We start from the raw sequence: 19,949 nt of genomic DNA, 5'->3' as shown, positions 1-19,949 counted from the left end.
TTTCATTGCAGCCTTCCTTTCTGAGCTCTGTCATTATAAATCTGCATATATATAGTACTTGTTAGGATAATTTATATGCATATACACACATATGATGAGTTTAATAATAGATCGAAAGAATTATTACTTATAGGCAATAGCAGCTAATGATAACTTTGTCCAGAGAGGTCAGGTGGCATAGTTGATGAAATTATGCAAAGTCAACATACATAACATCATCGCCACGGAACCAATGTTCATCTCTAATTCTGACACCAACGCAGAAGTCTCCACCGGTAGACGCCTGCATGTACCACTTGTTTAGCAGGTACATTTGCGTCCCTAGATCAGATAAGGCTTGAGGGTTGTATAGACTCTGGCCTAGTACAAATTTTTTCTTCCAAATATCAACCTCCACCGCACTCTCAATGTTTCCATCACCAAACATCTAGTAAAGATCGAGACCAGTCTCATCAATAAATTCACCAAGGTGATCCAAATCGACATCTGAAGGTATGTTTGCCTGATGCATTAATCCTAAATTCAAACCATATTCATTACCAACAACTAGCGAGGGGACTGATTGGTGCACTTGTTGTCCGAGTTGGGCAACTCCTTTCCCTACCCGCTTCTTTTTCTAGTGCCGCCTCAATTGACTTGGTGAGAGTGCGGTCATAGTCCGTTAACGTTGATTTGGACTGGCTTACGAGATTCCTGCTGTTGTTGCTGGTAAGAAGCCAGCCCTTTTTCTTAGAATATCTAGAGCTACGAAGAAGTACTGGTTTCTCCGGGTTTCTCTTTGCTTCTTGATTATTTTTAAGTTTGTCATAGAATCTAGACATATCTTTTTTATATGCATCAGTTCCTTCTTCCTTCTCTTCAGATATTATTTTGGGAATAGCCCTTGGTTTCACAGTGGCTTTCTTTGCCAGCGGGGACTAGTTCTTCATTTGCGGGGCTGGCCTCTTGCTAGGCTTCTTGGTAGGCGGGGGCGGGGGAGGCGTTGGAGACCTCCTTGGAGGTGGTGGCAGCGGCGTTGGAGACCTCCTTGGAGGTGGCGGCTGCGGCGTTGGAGACCTCCTTGGAGATGGTGTGGATGCAGCCTCGCCTTCCAACACAATGTCATCATACAGAGCACTATGATGATCTGGCGATTGAACAATTGGATTTAGATTGGGGGAAGATCTGCTACAAAAAAAGGAATGACATATTATTATGAGCAGATTGTTAATTATTTAAGCCAATACAAATTAATGATGTAGTGTTTTCATCCGCACGTACCTATGGTGAGGTAGTTCAGGAGGAGGTGGAGCCGACATCCTAGGAATGATGATGTAGCGCTTGCGTCATAGAATGAATGTCTTCTCTGCTTCTCCTAGAGTCTTCTCGCCATCACCTCCAGGAATGTCAAGAGGCAAATCACTAAAACCTTTTTCAGCTTTATCTACCGAGATGGTAGCATATCCTTCTTGGATTATATTCCCATGAATCCTTGGTGTATTGGTTCGGTCGATAGGATTAACAAGACCGATAGCCACCTTTATTGTGGAATTCCCCTTTGGAATGTGTAGCTCACACGATGTACAAGGTTCAGTGACGTCATCCATAGGGAAGCGTAGTCCTGTGTCCCCTTGATTTGGTATCTCCTGTGGAAGCGTAGCTGCTTTTCAACTGAACAGATTGGCTAATGTTGATTCCTGGCTCTGATGCGATGCTTGCTTGCACTCACTGCTATTTGTACCTTGCCTTCTGATTTCCTTCCTGCATTCTCGCTTCAAGGTTTTTTTCCTGCTCCTATGCTTCACGCACCGCTTCCTCCAACCTCTGGAGCTGCTGTGCCTCTTCTTCCTTCTTTCTCTGGCGGCTTTTGTAGGAAGGTCTGTCCTGAGGGAATCCATGCTCCCACGAGACACTTCCTTTGCCTCTAGTTCGGCCACCATGTTCAATAGTCCCGATGGCGTATGTTAGCTCATCCTTCTCTCTGTTGGGCCTGAACGCACCACTAGCAGTAGCTCTCTGAGCATAAAACAATCTTTCTGCTGCTTCTTGCAATCTTGCGCCATAAACGCACTTCCCTGTCTCCTGGTCCAGTGTTCCCCCATGAGCGAAAAACCAATTCTTTGCACATTCTCCCCACTCGAGTGATTCTAGTGTGATACCCTTGGCAAGAAGGTATGCTTCCATTTTGTTCCACTTCTTAATGGCAGTCAGGTAGCCACCTGATCCCAAGTTATGGTGGTATGTCTTCTGTTGGGCATTACGTTGGTTCTTTATCACCTGACTCACACCCTCTTCCGAAGTCTTATACTATACAAACTCATCCCAATAGGGCCTCTGCTTTGAGATCGGGCCTGGGACTAGTAAAATCTGGTGCTATGTTCTTCTTGACATACGTCGTGTATAGGTGTTTCTTCCAAGTCTGAAACTAGGTGGCCATCTTCTTCATTGCCCAATCCCTAACTCGCTCCTTCAATTCATCACCATCTATTATATCATCATAACCATCTGTTCGGAGCGTGAAATGTACCAAGACATCTTTCCAAATTAACGTCTTGTCACGATCAGAGACAAAACTGATATGAGGAGCATTGGTCTTCTTCCATTTGTGGGTACTGATCGGGAGCCGGTCCCATACAAGGTAACCACAGTGGTGCATGAATTTCATTTTATTTGCCCCCCCCGGTTCGCCTGTATCCATATTGAACTCCGAGATGATGAAGCGGCCCTCCAATGGCTTTTTGGGACCTCAAACATTTTTACTCTTTGTTGTAGTTGTTGATGTCGATCTAGAGGGCTACAAAACATAAACATTATTTTTAATGTCATGAGCACACATAAGACATATGATAATATATATAGCTAATAATAAAAAATATATACTTGGCCAATATGTTGTTGCTCATTTTGTTCAAGAGCTAAGTACTGAGTCCCGTCATCTGCATCCTCTTGCACATTATTTTTAGCACCATCATCGCCAGCAACTTGAGTGCCAATGTTGATCAAATTCATCATTAACTCCTCCTCATCCATGTTTCTCGGGTTGGCCATCTAGCTTCAAAAAACAAAACCAATATATAGTACATCAAATCTTTGCTTACATGCGTAAAATCTTCCACCATATAAACCCTAAACCCTAAATGAGTAGGTTTTGACGGGCGAAGGTTGGTTTGTATGATAAGAAGAATCAGGAAGCGAGTAGGTTTCGGCGGCGGTCCCGCCTTGAAACAAAAGGGGGGCGTCCCTACGCATTAGGTTTTATTAAACGGAAAATAGTGAGCCTCGCCTGAAAGAAAGGGGGCATCGTTGCGCGTCAAGTTTCTGAGAACAATAAACGATGAGCCTCGCCTAAAAGAAAAGGGGGGCGTTGCTGCAAACCAAAGTGACAACAAAATCGCACTGCATCCTGACTCGTCGAGTAAATAGCTCAAAATAATGTTTACAATGATTAGAACCCTCAAAGAGGTTCACAACAACACGCCAAATTTACAACAAATACAACAACACATGTTACATTGATAAAAAATAGACATCAAGTCGACCCTTGGCGTTGGAACTCCCAAACATCGGGAGCATCCTCTTCAAAACACACCTCGCATGCCATATCCCTCGCCATCTCCATAATTGTATTTTCAAGCACACTCTCAACCACTTCATCTGCTACACCCTTCATAGACTCAACTATATCATCCACAACCACCTGCAAACCAACCTTCACCCACCAAAAATGATCGAACGAGGGCGGCGTAACCCTAAACCCTAGGGCGAATGAGGGCGACGGTGCTCTACCGTATAAACCCTAAACCCTAGGGCGAACGAGGGTGGCGGTGCTCCGCCGTATAAACCCTAGGGCGAACGAGGGTGGCGGTGCTCCGCCGTATAAACCCTAGGGCGAATGAGGGCGGTGGTGCTCCGTCGTATACATAGAAATGCATGGCGCTTATACATAGAAACACATGGCGCTTATAGATGGCGCGTATACACTGGAATTTTTTTCGATCTGTTCCTTTGGTGCTTTCTTTCTTATAATAGTTAGCACGATAGAGAATAATGCCCGTCTGAACACCGTGTGCGATGTGCCATGAAAATTAGTTAAGTATACATTTGGGTTTGTGATCGATACACACATTTGTTGACGTACGTATGTATGCAAGTGACAACCAACAAAGTTTCTCTACTGTATCAAAGCATGCACGTAGGAATAAAAGAAAACGTGAACAACATGTACGTACGGTTACCATGATCGTTGCCTAAAACATATGTGTTTCATGCATGGAGATCGATGGAATAGGATCGAAACAAGCACAGCTAGCATACCTCGGGGCGGCCGATGGTGTGGCCGCGCGCCTGGCCAGGGCGAGGGTACCGGCAGTGTGGCCACGTGTCTGGCCGGGGCAAGGGTACCGGTGCGGTGTGGCCGCATGCGTGTCTGGCCGAGGCAAGGGGTGGTGTGGCCACGCGTTTGGCCGGGGCGGCCGGGCAGCAGCTGGCGCCGCGAGGTCATCGGCGCACAGGGTGGCGTGGGGACCGCAGACGCGCATGAGGCGGTGGCGACGACCGACGTCAGGCGGGGTGGCGGCGGCGTCCTCGATGTGGCGGGCCGAGTGGCGTGGGCGCAGGGGGAGAGGAATTGGCGAAGAACGCAAGGAAGAAGATGGCACTGGTATATATATGACATGCCCTTTACTCCCGGTGCCATCCCCCCACTGGGAGTAAATGACCTTTACTCCCGGTGTGGGTTACCAACCGGGAGTACCGGGAGTAAAGGTATACCTTTACTCCCGGTTGGTAACCCGCACCGGGAGTAAAGGTCTACCTTTACTCCCGGTTGGTAATAAGCACCGGGAGTAAAGGTTTTTTTGGCGGGCCACGAAACTGCAGGCCACCTTTACTCCTGGGTGGGCTTCCAACCCGGGAGTAAAGGTGGGTTGTAGTTTCAGTTTCCCGCGTGTTTTAAGCAAATTTTTTTAATAGAAATGCAATAGTCTTGTTAAATACATAGTAAATTAAATAAAAGGCATAAAATTATTTTGTTAAAAATATGGATTTTCTTTTTCTTTATTGCACATAGGAAAAATCTATAACCTAACTTTTTTATTTTTTGTTACAATTATAAAACATAATGTAACTAATATTTATTATGTCATTAATGCAAAAATATAGTGTTTAATTAAAATTATTAAAACTATTGGTTTTGGACAGGAAATTTGTTTTCACATCATTTTAACGTTAATATTTTAATTTTTCATCACTCAATATCCTAATTTACCTTTTTGAGAGAGAAATCCCACCAAATCAAACATTGATTTAATTTGAAACATGACATAATAAACATATGAATTCACAATTATTATATAATATCTCAAACACACACTACATTAAATCACTATATCATCAAGTGGGCACAACAGTGAACTTCTTCTTTACGTATGTCCCTTGGTTATTATCGCGTCGTAACCATGGAGTGTCCTCATCATTTACCAAGATGCTAGGGTCTTTGTTCACTTTGAAGGGCGGAATTCGGTCATTCTTTTCATAATCTTCTGACATGTCTGACTTGTCCTCAATTCCCACGATGACTCTTTTCCCTGAAAGAACTATGTGGCGCTTTGCTCTTTGGTTGAGTCATTATCGTTTTTCCCTCTTTTTGGTTTGGTAGACATATCATTGACATAGAACACCTGATTCACATCCTTGGCAAGGACGAATGGTTCGTCTTTGTACCCAATATTACTAAGGTCTACTGTTGTCATTCCATACTCGTTGTCTACTATTACCCTGCCTCTGGTCACCTTGACCCATTGGCACTTGAACAATGGGATCTTCAAAGTAGGTGCATATTCTAGTTCCCATATTTCATCTATGCGTCCATAATATGTCTGCTTATTCCCATTCGGGTCTGTTGCATCTATGCGGACACCACTGTTTTGGTTGGTACTCCTTTTATCTTGGGCTACTGTGTAGAATATATTCCCATTTATCTCGTACCCTTCGTATGTGACGATATGCCATGATGGTTGCATAGCCAATAAATACAGTTGCTCATGGATGCTCTCATCACCTTGACATTTTTTTCGCAACCAACCGCCGAAAGTTTCCATGTGCTTACAGCGTAATCCAAGCTTCAGTCTTCCCTAGAAACTCAGGATCGTAAGAGATCCTTGTGTGTCTCAATATATGGATCTACCAAAGAGGAGTTCTGTAGAACTGTGTAGTGCGCTTTATTGAAATAATCATCATCCGTACCAATATATGTTTTCCTCCCTAGTGTCCCCTTTCTGCTTAGTCTCCCCTCATGTCTCGATTCAGGAACACCAATCGAGTCAAGGCCAGGAATAAAGTCAACACAGAACTCAATGACCTCTTCTGTTACATAGCCCTTGGTGATGCTTCCTTCTGGGCGAGCACGATTGTGAACATATTTCTTCAGGACTCCCATGAATCTCTCTAAGGGGAACATGTTATGTAGGAACACAGGACCGAGAATGAAAATCTCCTTGACTAGGTGAACTAGGAGGTGTGTCATGATATCAAAGAAGGAAGGAGGGAACACCAACTCAAAGCTAATGAGACATTGAACCATATCATTCTGTAGTTTAGCTAGATCAGTTGGATCAATTGCCTTCTGAGAAATTGCATTAAGGAATGCACATAGCTTCACGGTGGCTAGACGTACATTTGGAGGTAGAATTCCTCTTAATGCAACTGGAAGTAATTGCGTCATGAGAACATGATAGTCATAGGACTTTAAGTTATAGAATTTCTTCTCTAGCACATTTATAATACCCTTTATATTTGAGGAGAATCCAGATGGTACCTTGATGTTGTTTAAGCATTCAAACATGATTTCCTTCTCCTCTTTGCTTAGAGTGTAGCTGGCAGGATGTAAGTAATGGCGTCCATCATCTGTCTTCTCTAGATGCAGGTTGTCTCTTTCTCTCAAACAACGCAGATCCTGTCGTGCTTGAAATGTGTCCTTAGGCTTTCCATACACACCCATGAAGCCTAGCAGGTTCACACAAAGATTCTTCGTCAGGTGCATCACGTCGATCGAGCTACGGACCTCTAGGACTTGCCAATAGGGTAGGTCCCAAAATATGGACTTCTTCTTCCACATGGGTGCATGACCATTAGCGTCGTTCGGAACAGGTTGGCTGCCATGTCCTTTTCCAAAGACGACTTTCACATCATTGACCATATCGAGTACATCCTCACCGGTTCGGTTGCGAGGCTTGGTCAGGTGGTCTGCCTTTCCTTTAAAATGCTTGCCTTTCTTTCTTACTGGGGTGATTTGCAGGAAGAAATCGACGATGGCCAAGGTACATGACCTTTCGACTATTTTTTCAAGAATACACCTCTAATATCACCGAAGCAGTGTGTGCATGCATTATATCCCTTGTTTGACTGTCCTGAAAGATTACTTAGAGCAGGCCAATCATTGATTGTTATGAACAACAATGCTCGCAGATCAAAGTGTTCCTGTTTGTACTCATCCCACACACGTACACCTTCTTTATTCCACAAAATGAGAAGTGGTCTCAGGTACACATTGATGTCATTGCCAGGTTGCTTCGGGCCTTGGATGAGCACAGGCATCATAATGAACTTTCGCTTCATGCATAACCAAGGAGGAATGTTGTAGATACTTAGAGTAACAGGCCAAGTGCTATGACTACTGTTCTGCTCTCCAAAAGGATTAATACCATCTGTACTTAAAGCAAACCTTAAGTTTCTTACGTCATTTGCAAACTCCGGGAATTCTCTGTCGATTGCTCTCCACTATGACCCATCAGTAGGGTGTCTCAACATATTATCTACCTTACGGTCTTCTTTGTGCCATCGCAACAATTTTGCATGTTCTTTGTTTTTGAACAGACATTTCAAGCGTGGTATTATAGGAGCATACCACATAACCTTGGCAGGGATTTTCTTCCGCGGACGTTCGCCCTCAACATCACCAAGGTCATCTCGCCTGATCTTATACCGTGATGCATGGCATACCGGGCACGCATCCAATTTCTCGTACTCTTTGCCATGGTACAGGATGCAGTCATTAGGACATGCATGTATCTTCTCGATTTCTAGCCCCATAGGACAGTCAACTTGTTTTGCTTCGTAGGTAGTGGCGGGCAATTCATTGTCCTTCGGAAGCATCTTCTTTTGGATTTTTAGTAACTCTCCAAATCCCTTGTCAGATACACCATTCTTTGCCTTCCATTGCAGCAATTCTAGTGTGGTTCCCAACTTTTTCTGCCCTGCATCACAAGTTGGGTACAACAATTTCTTGTGATCTTCTAGCATCCGCTCGAACTTGATCTTCTCCTTTTCACTTTCACATTCTCTTTGTGCGTCATGAATGACCTGACAAAGATCATCAGCCGGATCATCTTCTGCGGCTACCTCTTCTTCAGCTTCTCCCACTACAGTATCATTGAAGCACGCACCATCAGGAATAATATCATTGTCGTTCCATTATTCTTCTTCACCTTCTTTCATTACAACATCGGTTTCTCCGTGCTTTGTCCAACAAATATAGTTTGACATGAAACCCGACTTGAACAAGTGTGAATGAAGAGTCTTTGAGCAAGGATATTCCACCGTATTCTTACATATGGCACATGGGCAGCACATAAAACCGTCGCGTTTGTTTACCTCGGCCGCACATAACAAAGAATGCACGCCGTCAATGAACTCTTGGGAGTGGTGATCAGCATTGTACATCCAATGCCAGCTCATCTGCATTACATGACATAAATACCATATTAAAACCTAGATCATAATTAATTATTTATATAACATGCGTGCCACCACAAAAGGTACAAATTTATGAAAGCATCGCTACAATGTAGACAATCCCAACTACCACTAAAAGAACTAAAGCTAAAATACATTTAGGAGCACAAGGATTTCGCGACCAATCTCAACTAAAACTAGATAGATCCCCCGATTGTGCAACATCTTTGGGCTTCTTTGGCTGGATCACTGCCTCATTAGCCGTCGTATCTGCCTGTTGTGCAAGATATTTTTGCACGAGTTCAACATACTCTTCCTCCCAGTAGAAGCCTGAACATCGTCCACTGCCATCCCACTAAAATTAAAACAAAAAATTAGAACTTTAATCACAACCATCATGAAAATAGGTATAAACTAACCATAATCATTAAATACGATAAAATAAATCATATTGCGATCCGGACACTTGTAGAAGATACGATCCTTGTTGGGACCCTCCTTCTTCACTCGGTACTCCATCACAATCTTCGTCTCATCATGACACTTGCCGCATGGAATGAGAGGGAGGCCCGGCCTAAGTCGCTTTGGAAACCCATGAGAGGCCGAGGACCGGAAGCAGTTGCCATCTACTCTCTAAACTCATTTTTTAATACACTATAAATTTCTCATTTTATAAACAAATAAAATTAAGAAACTATAAAATTGCCATCTACTCTCTATACTCATTTTTTAATACACTATAAATTTCTTATTTTATAAACAAATAAAATTAAGAAACTATAAAATTATCTATATCTCTATACTCATTTTTTAATACACTATAGCTCAAAAACATGTTTTAATAAATAACCATCCGTACTAGTTGACCTTGCTTACGTGATCATCTCGACGAGCATTTCTCCACCGGACGGCACCGTACTTGGTCAAGGAAGAGCTCCGATTCTATGAGGAAGGGAACACGGTCTTCCACGACCATTGTCGCTCTCCCTCGTAGAATCAAAGCTCCTCCTTGATGTCCGTTACCGCTCGATAGAGAACATGCTCGCCGAGCTAAACATGGTCCGCAAGTTCAACTAGTACGGATTTTCTATAATTTTCTAACTATTTTCTAAGTTTTTCTTTTCATAAAAAGTTAAAATAAAAAGTATGGTGATTGATAGACTACTGCGACGATATCGGGACATGTGGATAAATAACCATCCGTACTAGTTGAACTTGCGTACGTGATCATCTCGGCGAGCATTTCTCCACCGGACGACACCGTACTTGGTCAAGGAAGAGCTCCGATTCTACGAGGAAGGGAACACGGTCTTCCACGACCGTTGTCGCTCTCCCTCGTAGAATCAAAGCTCCTCCTTGATGTCCGTTACCACTCGACAGAGAACATGCTCGCCGAGCTGAACACGGTCCGTAAGTTCAACTAGTATGGATTTTCTATAATTTTCTAACTATTTTCTAAGTTTTTCATTTCACAAAAAGTTAAAATAAAAAGTACGGTGATTGACAGACTACTGCGACGATATCGGGACATGTGAATAAATAACCATCCGTACTAGTTGAACTTGCTTATGTGATCATCTCGACGAGCATTTCTCTATCGGACAGCACCGTACTTGGTTAAGGAAGAGCTCCGATTCTATGAGGAAGGGAACACGGTCTTCCACTGACCTGTTGTCGCTCTCCCTCGTCGAATCAAAGCTCCTCCTTGATGTCCGTTACCGCTCGACAGAGAACATGCTCGCCGAGCTGAATACGGTCCGCAAGTTCAACTAGTACGGATTTTCTATAATTTTCTAACTATTTTCTAAGTTTTTCATTTCATAAAAAGTTAAAATAAAAAGTATGGATGATTGATAAACTACTGTGACGATATCGGGACATGTGAATAAATAACCATCCGTACTAGTTGAACTTGCTTACGTGATCATCTCGGCGAGCATTTCTCCACCGGACGGCACCGTACTTGCCACGGAAGAGCTCCGATTCTACGAGGAAGGGAACACGGTCTTCCACGACCGTTGTCGCTCTCCCTCGTAGAATCAAAGCTCCTCCTTGACGTCCGTTACCGCTCGACAGAGAACATGGTCGCCGAGATGAACACGGTCCGTAAGTTCAACTAGCTACTTTAACCTTCTTTCATGTAAATATGCAAGCTTGAAGTGATTTTGAGCTCAAATTGCTTACAAATGAAAAAAACCACAATAAAGAACCATATATATATAGTGAACAAAATGAGATAAGACAATGGTGAAAAATGAGAGTATGAGGTTGGTAACCTTTACAACTGAAGAATCGACGGAGAAATCGAAGAAATCGACGGAGGAATCAAAGAATGGATGGAGGAATAATGGAGGGAGGGAGGAAGCAAGAACACTACTGCAGTGAGCTTCAAAATGTGCTGAGCTCGGACTCGGGGAGGAAGGAGACGGCCGGGATATGAAGGGTGGACCTTTAGTCCCGGTTGGTGGCTCCAACCGGGACTAAAGGTAACTTTCCAACCCCGGGCGCAGCCACGGCCCGGGAGTAGACCTTTACTCCCGGTTGGAGCCACCAACCGGGAGTAAAAGTATACCTTTAGTCCCGGTTGGTGCCTCCAACCGGGACTAAAGGTCCCTTCCACCTCTGTCTAGCGCAGTAGTCGTTGGGCAGGGACCTTTAGTCCCAGTTGGAGCCACCAACCGGGACTAAAGGTATCTCTAGTCCCGGGCGCAAAAAATTCTAGGACTAGAGCCTATTTTGGCCGAGGATCAAAGGTCTGTTCTCTACTAGTGAGATCCTCCTAACTTTTTGTTCCAAATAGCAAGAGGCTCGGGGGCTACACTCAGTGAGTGCACTTTTTTCCTTCAAAAAGCGCACATCACTCAGAAGACTTTTTCAAGACAGACGATTTCAAGGCCATACGACAAAAAGAACCCGGGTATATGCTTGGGAGCCCTTCGACGAAGAATCAGGGCGATTTCAAGAATAGATCCTCAAGCTCCTTGTGCAAAACAACAAGAGGCTCGGGGGCTACATCCAAATAGGAGTACTTTTTTCTTCAAAAAGATACACACCACGCGATGATCTCACGAAGCGCTACACGGTTTCGCTCAAGAAAGCACTTGGACGACGCTTGTTCCTGCTCGACAAGACTTGAAGGAACAAGACGAGGCTTCCAGAACTCAACCATGAAGTGCTCGAGGGCTTGTCGGTGCGGGACCCATGGGATACCCCACAAGGAAGGGAGAAGATCTAGTCTAAATAGGATTCTTCCCCTGTAATCTTAGTAGCAGTATTATTCTGTAATCCTACTAGGAACTCTCATTGTAAACCGACTAGTACTCTGGCCTCCTGACTATATAAAGGAGGGCAGGGCTCCTTGGATCGGGAGTTCAGATAACAATTGTACGACACAACACTTTACAATCAATCCAATGCAAAGGCTAACGCCAACTGGACGTAGGGCTATTACTCGATCAAAGATCGATGGTCCAAACCAGGATAAATCGACTGTCTCTTGCGTTAACCGTCGAGTTCCGCATACGCTGAAGCCTAAACATACTGCCCCGGAGACCCCTGTGGCAGGCTATCGGTGGTCAAACATCGACAGTCCGGTGGTTTTAAGTTCGATTACCCACAAGACATAGTTGTACGTGCATGTATTTTGCAAGAAAACCGCGTGACTTATAACTTGCAATCTAGTGTTAAAAAAAAGTCAACCCGATCTATAAATTCTTTAAACAATTTCTAGGGGACTTATAACTTGCAATCTAGGGTTAAAAAAAGTTAACCCAATTTATAAATTCTGCAAAACAATTTTTAGGGACGTCTAGGTTTTTATGTGATCATTTCTTCATATTGGCAATCTGAAAGCATGCATTGCAACAGCCGCGCCCACACTGGTAAAGACCGTGTGTTAGTACATGTATACATATGCGGTTAGAGATACTTGGAGTTGTATGCAAACTCGAGATACAATAGGTTTAACCTAGCATAGCTTATCTTATACTCTAAATCTTTTTTTATATACCTATCTATAGTCGACCCCAATTAGATCAATACAACCAACAACGTATCATTTAGGAAAAGGCTTTTCAGCGTATCCAATCCTTTCATTACCTGACCGACAACTTTTAGTTCATACAGGGTGCATTTCCCTGTGACCCAACGCTTTGCAATGGTCTCAGCAAGCCTAACTCCCAAATAAACGATGGACAAATCGATCTCCTCTATTTGAATATTGTATCATCGACCGAAAGCATCGAAAACTTTTCAAGTTAATGATACAATGTTACGGTAATGGTTGAATACTCGTCTGTAGTGGCAGTAGCTTACTGACTCATACAAACATGACGTAGTAGGTAGTGCTGAGCTAAGATTGATAGGCTGGGCCATAATTCTTGGGACGATCACCTGCTCCAAATTAAGGTGCTGAGCTACTTGCTCAGTTCACTGACACTAAATCATATGGATAAATATAAACGTCATTTGCACTTTAGTCAAACTTGCAGTTAACGGTGCCGAAAATAACATGTCATTTCTCTAAGAACAATAAAATATTGTCAATGCATGACCTTAACAACTGATTAATCATTGCTGATAGTTACACATGTGTTCTGTCAGGCACAAAATACTCTATTTTGGAAAACACGGAGGAGATAAATAGTTCCACGAAAGACGTGGACACTTCTTTGTTTCTTCTTTTTCCTTAATGGCTCAAGATAAGGTGATGACATGAGCAGCTGTTCCACTGCTTACGCATGCATCGGATGGAATATACATAGCATACGAAGAGCATGTTTACATGGCAACAAGGATGTCACAATAACTTTAGGAAAATCCATCTAGCACCAGCATGCGGAAATCCTCCTCCCTGTTTGGATTCGATCTAAAATGTTGTATGTTGCAGCATTTTTACAGTACTAAGTAAAGTACTACTCCCTCAATTAATTTTTATGAAACATAAGATTGTTTTATTTTGAAAAGACAAATTCTACAAATCCATAACTAATCGAGGTATATAAAGGTTTAGGATGACTTCTTTAGCTGCGAATCCATGCTTACAATACTAGAGCCGGTGTCACACGGAAAATTCTCTATTTGCAATGTGACTAGAAAACACTAAATAAATAAATGATTTTTAATCTATTCTAGTTTTTTAAAGTTTTTTTAGTTTGTAGTCAATTCAAGGAATGAAAATGTGGGTTTTAAAAAAAATTACAAGTTAATGAAAGTGTGTTTGTTGTATACATGTTGCTGCATATTTTTTATTATTGTTGTTGCTTATATGTGCTTAGGCCTAAATTTGTGCAAGGATTTGTGAGAGGGAGAGGGTGAGTGAGATTGGGAGAAGTGAGGGCAGGGGAGAAGTTCTCAATCTAGAGATATGTCGCCGCCTACTTAGCTCGTAACATTGTAGACCGACAGCCACCTCCTCGTCCTAGCCCGCCGTTGTCTCCACTCCGTGCGCCATGGTCATCTGACTAGCCTCAACTTCTGCACGCCATTCATGGCAGATGGGCCACATGCTGCCTTCTCGTGATGCCTCCTCGCATCATGCGCGCCTAGTCGATGGGACGCACACCAGTTGTGGATTTGAGGAGTCAAGGAAAGATTTGTTTCTTGGCTAGCTTGCTGCCCTTGCCTTGCTATGCGAGACAAACCTTGCCAGGGGTAGTGAGCCTAATTGGCTCACATGAGTTAGTAAGGAGAATCTTAGAAAATACAGGCCCAAACATAACCTAGCTAAGAATGCAAAAGGCAGTGCGACCTTGATTTCTTGTAACTTGTAAGCACCAGCCAAAGATCCAAGCATGCCCTCAAATTTGAGAGGAGAGAACGTAGATGGGAAAAAATAATAGAGTGTTTGGTTTGAGAAACCACTCCATCCTGGATGAGGTGGTGCATCAAGAGTTGATTCCTCAAGTTTAGGTGAAATGGCTCTATTTCTCGTGCTAGTATTAATTATTGACTTATGAGGAATGAGATGACGATGCATCAACATATTATATTCCATAAACCAAACAAATAAAATGAGGAATTAGTAGATGATGAACTAAGAGCATAGATGGTAAGAGAGAGTGCAGCAGAGCCAAAAGAGAGAGGGAGGGGTGGCTAGGGATGGAGATAAAAGGTTTTCTTGATGAGCCTTAGTTTTTTTTAGAGACGAACCATCTAATAAGGTGGCATCTATAATGCCCTCATTCATAGAAACAACTAGAAGAATACCCTGCGCGTTGCTGCGAGAATTGCAGATTAGTGGATTGCTAGGCATGATGACGTGGACAAACAAAATACTTATCTGTCTTACTGATATGGACATTATAATTTGTATGGGCTAGTGGATTTTAATTGTGTGTGATAGTGCATTGCTTAGTTGGACAGCTCGCATGTTGAGAGAAATATGTGACTTGCTGACGTGGACATTACAATTGCATGGGCTAATGGATTTTTTATTGTGTGCTTGTTTAGTTCCCAAAAACTTTCCCAAAAAGTGCTACAATAGCCATCACATCGAATCTTGCGATACGTGCATGGAGCATTAAATGTAGATAAAAAAAAACTAATTGCACAGTTTGGTTGAAAATTACAAGACGAACGTTTTGAGCCTAATTAGTCCATGATTGAACAATAATTGCTAAATAAAAACTGAAAGTGCTACAGTATCCAAATTCCTAAAATTCGCGAACTAAACACAGCCTGTGTATGACAGTGGATTGCCTAGTTGGACAGCTTGTATGTTGAGAGAAATAGGTAGTGATGTTTTGTTTTACAAGAGTATAAGATTCATTTAAGGTGCCGGTCTTTAAATTCTTTGAGGTGGTTGAATGATTTATAGAGATGGTAAGATAAAAATGATACTTCTAAAAATCAAAGTCATGGTCTCTTAAAACAACTTTTATAGTAGTGTACATTGATGACAATAGTATATAGCATACATGAAAGTGCTTTGATATACATTTGAATTATCAAGATATGGGGAATTGATTGAGTACTTACTGAGACCATGCGTAGAATGCCGAAATCTTTTCTAGCTTATTCCTACAATCTTTTGTGTGGAATTAAATTGGTTTCTACGAAATACATCCCGTAAAATTCCTTGGCTGCAAACGTGCCCAAAGTGGCCGAGTACGATTGAAAATATCACGTGACTTGCATAGTTACCAATGCCTGTATACCCATAGTCATCAACACTGTCTGAAGTCCGAAGGAACGAAAAGAATGAGCAACTCGAGTACTGGACTATAGAGTCATTGAGATTAGTTTAGTTGTACTTAGTTATTACAGGTTTTTTTTTTATAAAACACTAACCGAGGTCAGTAGGAGCTATGACTATGGGAACTGGATTCTAACAGAGAGATTAGCATCCATCACCATGAGTGCGCCACTAAGGGCCTTTTTGGCACGGCTTATGTCGGCTTCGCATTCATCTATTTTGCGCAAATCGAAGCACGGTAGCGTGAAGCCGTTTTGTAAGATAGAGTTAAAATGAACTAGAAGCCGAAAAAAACCAGTTTTTCTATCTCCACCGGTAAAGCCGTTTTGGATGAGTCAGGCTGGCTTAAGAGCAACTCCAACGGTTTTGCAAATGGGCTTGGCATTCTTGTTTTTGGAAAAAACTTTAAAAATCTCCTTTCCAATGGTTTGGCAAATGGGCTTGGCATTTCTATTAACTTGGCAAAAACCTGGGATGGACTCACATATATGCGCGCTTGCGCTCGGCTTCGCATTCCCTCTCGCGCACTTCTCCCGCGCAATATTTCCCTCTCGCGCGCTCGCTATTCCCTCCCGCGCCGCCGGGTTTCCTTCCCGCGAAACCCCAGAAGGAGTCGACGGGATCGCGCCGTCGTACATTCCCGCGAACCCCAGAAGGACCTCCAAGGGATCACGACCTGTTCTTCCTAGGCGACCAACATCTTCATCAACGCGGCTAGGGTTGAGGTACTCCATGATCCAATCTTTCAATTGATGGTATACGTTTTCCATTGTTGCTAGCTAGCGTTCTGTGGCTCTGTGCGGAGGGGATGGACGGCTGTGCTATGATTCCCAAATAGTAGCGTTTGCTTCTAGAATTCAACAAAGGTCTTCGATGATATGCACAGATGTGTCCGTTTAAACAATATCCTCCTCGATGATATGCATGTCCCTAGTATGATGTGAAGGTGTATATGTACAGATGTCTACGCATGTCCTTTGATCTTTATTTTTTTCGAATAAGAGCGAATATATGTAGTGTCTTTGATCTATTCGTGCTAATTTGAAACACAACATTTGCTGTTTTTTGGCAGATTCGTTCAAATGGAAGGAATGGGATTCTATACGGGCATACTCACATCAAATGGCACAAACGTTCCTGGCTTGGACGACTTGAACTTTCCACTGACTCCACACACTCAGCAAACTAGTAATGATCTTCCTTCCGCATTTCAAGATGATGATGTTGTGGAAGTGCAGGCAGCTGAAGTTGCTGGTTGCCGTCGTGCTAGGAAAGGGTGCGTCACATAGGACAAAAAAATTTGATAAAGACGAAGATATAGTTATATGCTCAGCTTGGTTGAATGTTAGCAAAGATCCCATTCACTGGTGCCAATCAAACTCGTTTATCATTTTGGGGTAGAATTCGTGCTTTCTTCGACGAACACAAGACAACTAAAGCTATCAGGACAGAGAACTCTATTATGCATAGGTGGCTCACTATTCAGAAGGATGTGAACAAGTACTGTTCATGCTACGAGAAAATTGAGCGTAGGAATCAAAGTGGAGCGACTATCCAAGACATGGTTTGTTTTCGTAGTTGGTTCTTTTATTTGTTTCGCAATATTTAGTTAATATGTGAGGATATAAACATTTTAAATTTTTTACTTGTGTAGATTACTGAAGCATCTGAGATGTACACGGGAGTAGACGAGGAGAAGAAGTCGTTTACTCTTCTACATTGTTGGAACTAGGTTGAAGGATGAAGACAAGTGGAAGACAAAAAGGATTGAACTGGCTGAGCAGCAGAAACAAGCCACTAAGAAAAAACAGAAGACTACCAAGGACTCCACGCCGAACAATGTGCAAGCTAACATCAATGACGAAGTGCAAGAGATTGCAGCGCCAAGTTCTGAAGATCGAAAGAGGTCAATGGGTCAGAAGAGGGCAAAAGAAGCTTTTAGGCGAGGAGGCGCTGACGCTTGCATTGAAGCTTTGGACAAGATGTGGGAGAAGAAGGAGGCTTTTGACAGGGAAAGAGATAAGGAGAAAAAGGAGAGGTACATGGCCTCAATTGAGGTAGAGAAGGCTTCACTTGAGCTTGAGAAGAAGCGATTGTCAAATGAAGAGAAAAAAATTGAAGCAGACTTGTTGAAGGAGGAGAAAGAAATCATGTTGGCGGACAAGAGCTCCCTCGACCAGGACCAGCTGCAGTGGCTTGAGATAATGAAGAAGAAGATCCTTGCACGACATATGGCAAACTAGTTTTAGTTCATGCCTTGCACTTTATTTACCCAAACATTATAGGATTCGATTTGTGAATCAGAGAACCTTTACTTCTTCACTTCAATTGTTTTTCATAGAATCATTGGTTCTATTGTCATATTTATTTGAGTGTACTTGTGTGATACATGCAGCTGTCATATTTTATTTGAGTGGAAATTTGATTCAAAGATGCAGCTATCATATTTTATTTCAGTGTATGGCATGTGAATTGGTTCCTGATAATGATCAACGTGCATGGTACTGTGTAGCTGTGCGCATGGACTCGATGAAACTAAATTGTTCATTACAATTGATAACACAAAGTGTTCAGTACACTTAAATGAAAATGCTAAGAAATTGAAACTAAATCATGATGCTGGTTCCATAGGATATAGATCAGGATGATGGTTCCATAGGTGCTCGATGAGGTCTTCTTTCAACTGGAAATGTGTTTCCTTGTCTCGGATCTTTTTATGCGCTTCAATAAATTCAGCTAGTGTGCGAGTAGGAATGCCATGAGAAGGTTGCACATTTTCACCACCATAATCGAATCTCTCATCAGGGTCCACATCTCTTTCATCTTCAACAATCATATTGTGCATGATGACACAAGCGCTCATGATCAATGCTAGCGTCTCTGTGTCCCAAACGCGACCTGGTTGTCGAACAATGGCAAACCTAGATTGAAAAGCCCCAAAAGTTCTTTCAACATCCTTCCTCGCTGATTCTTGCGCTTTGGCAAAGTATTTCCTCTTGTTACCCATAGGAAGAGAGATGGACTTCACTAAAGTAGCCCAGGGGGGATATATACCATCGGCGAGATAATAACCCATCTTGTAATCGTGACCATTAATGGTATAGTTCACCTCTGGAGCAATACCTTCCGCCAGGTTGTCAAATAATGGAGACCAGTGAAGGACATTGATATCATTATGAGACCCAGGCATCCCAAAAAATGCATGCCATATCCAAAGGTCATGAGACGCAACAGCTTCTAAAATGATAGTTGGCTTGTTCACATGCCCCTTGTACTGACCCTGCGATTCAACTGGACAATTCTTCCATGCCCAATGCATACAATCGATAGACCCTAATATTTCAGGGAAACCTCTTTTCTCATTGAGTGCCAGTAAGCGTGCTATGTCAGCCTCATTGGGATGTCTCAGGTATTCCGCTTCAAATATTTCAACAACTGCAGCAACAAACCTACGTAGGCTCTCAAGTGCAGTGCTTTCGTCAATGCGAACGTACTCATCTGTAGCATCAGCAGGAACCCCATATGTGAGCATACGTAGAGCGGCAGTGACTTTTTGGAAGCAACTCAGACCAAGCACACCTGTCGCATCCCTTTTCTGCACAAAGTAATAATCATGTGCTTCAACAGCATTCATGATGCGTAGGAAAAGATCCCTATTCATTCTGAATCTGAAGAAAATGAAAAAAAGTTCAACACCTCAGTATAAAAATTTAACAAATACTATGAATTAATCTGAGGTGAAAGAACAACAACCTCCGACGGAATAAATCTGGACCATACGTCGGATTATCCGCCAAATAATCTTGAAACATCCTCCGGTGGCCGCCTTCTCTATCGCGATAAATAACAGCATGGCCATGGACCGAACCACCGGGTCTTCTTTTTTTATTCCAAAACATGTGCACAATCCGAGCAGCTGTCAAGATGAAGTAATCATCGTCGTCTGAAGAATCGTCATCCAATCGTCTTCGGAGACGTGATCTGGAAGCCCTCATCTGTCAGAAATGACAATTGCACATTTGAGAACAATTGCGCATCTAAGAAC

General features: G+C 42.7%; 1 protein-coding gene across 1 annotated transcript; it reads right to left on the bottom strand.

Annotated features, from left to right (window-relative positions):
- Window positions 1-18,515: 18,515 nt before the first annotated feature.
- On the bottom strand, window positions 18,516-19,716 carry LOC136520014 (protein ALP1-like). The gene is made up of 2 exons (XM_066513418.1): window positions 19,658-19,716; window positions 18,516-19,572 (listed from the first exon to the last, which is right to left on the bottom strand). Exons 1-2 carry the CDS (start codon window positions 19,714-19,716, stop codon window positions 18,516-18,518), a joined length of 1,116 nt encoding a protein of 371 aa, XP_066369515.1.
- Window positions 19,717-19,949: the final 233 nt, after the last annotated feature.

This window comes from Miscanthus floridulus, chromosome 18 (assembly GCF_019320115.1).
Source record: "Miscanthus floridulus cultivar M001 chromosome 18, ASM1932011v1, whole genome shotgun sequence".
Classification (NCBI taxonomy): Eukaryota; Viridiplantae; Streptophyta; class Magnoliopsida; order Poales; family Poaceae; genus Miscanthus; species Miscanthus floridulus.
The sequence above is the reverse complement of the archived record's forward strand: the minus strand, read 5'-3'. Positions and strand labels throughout refer to the sequence as shown.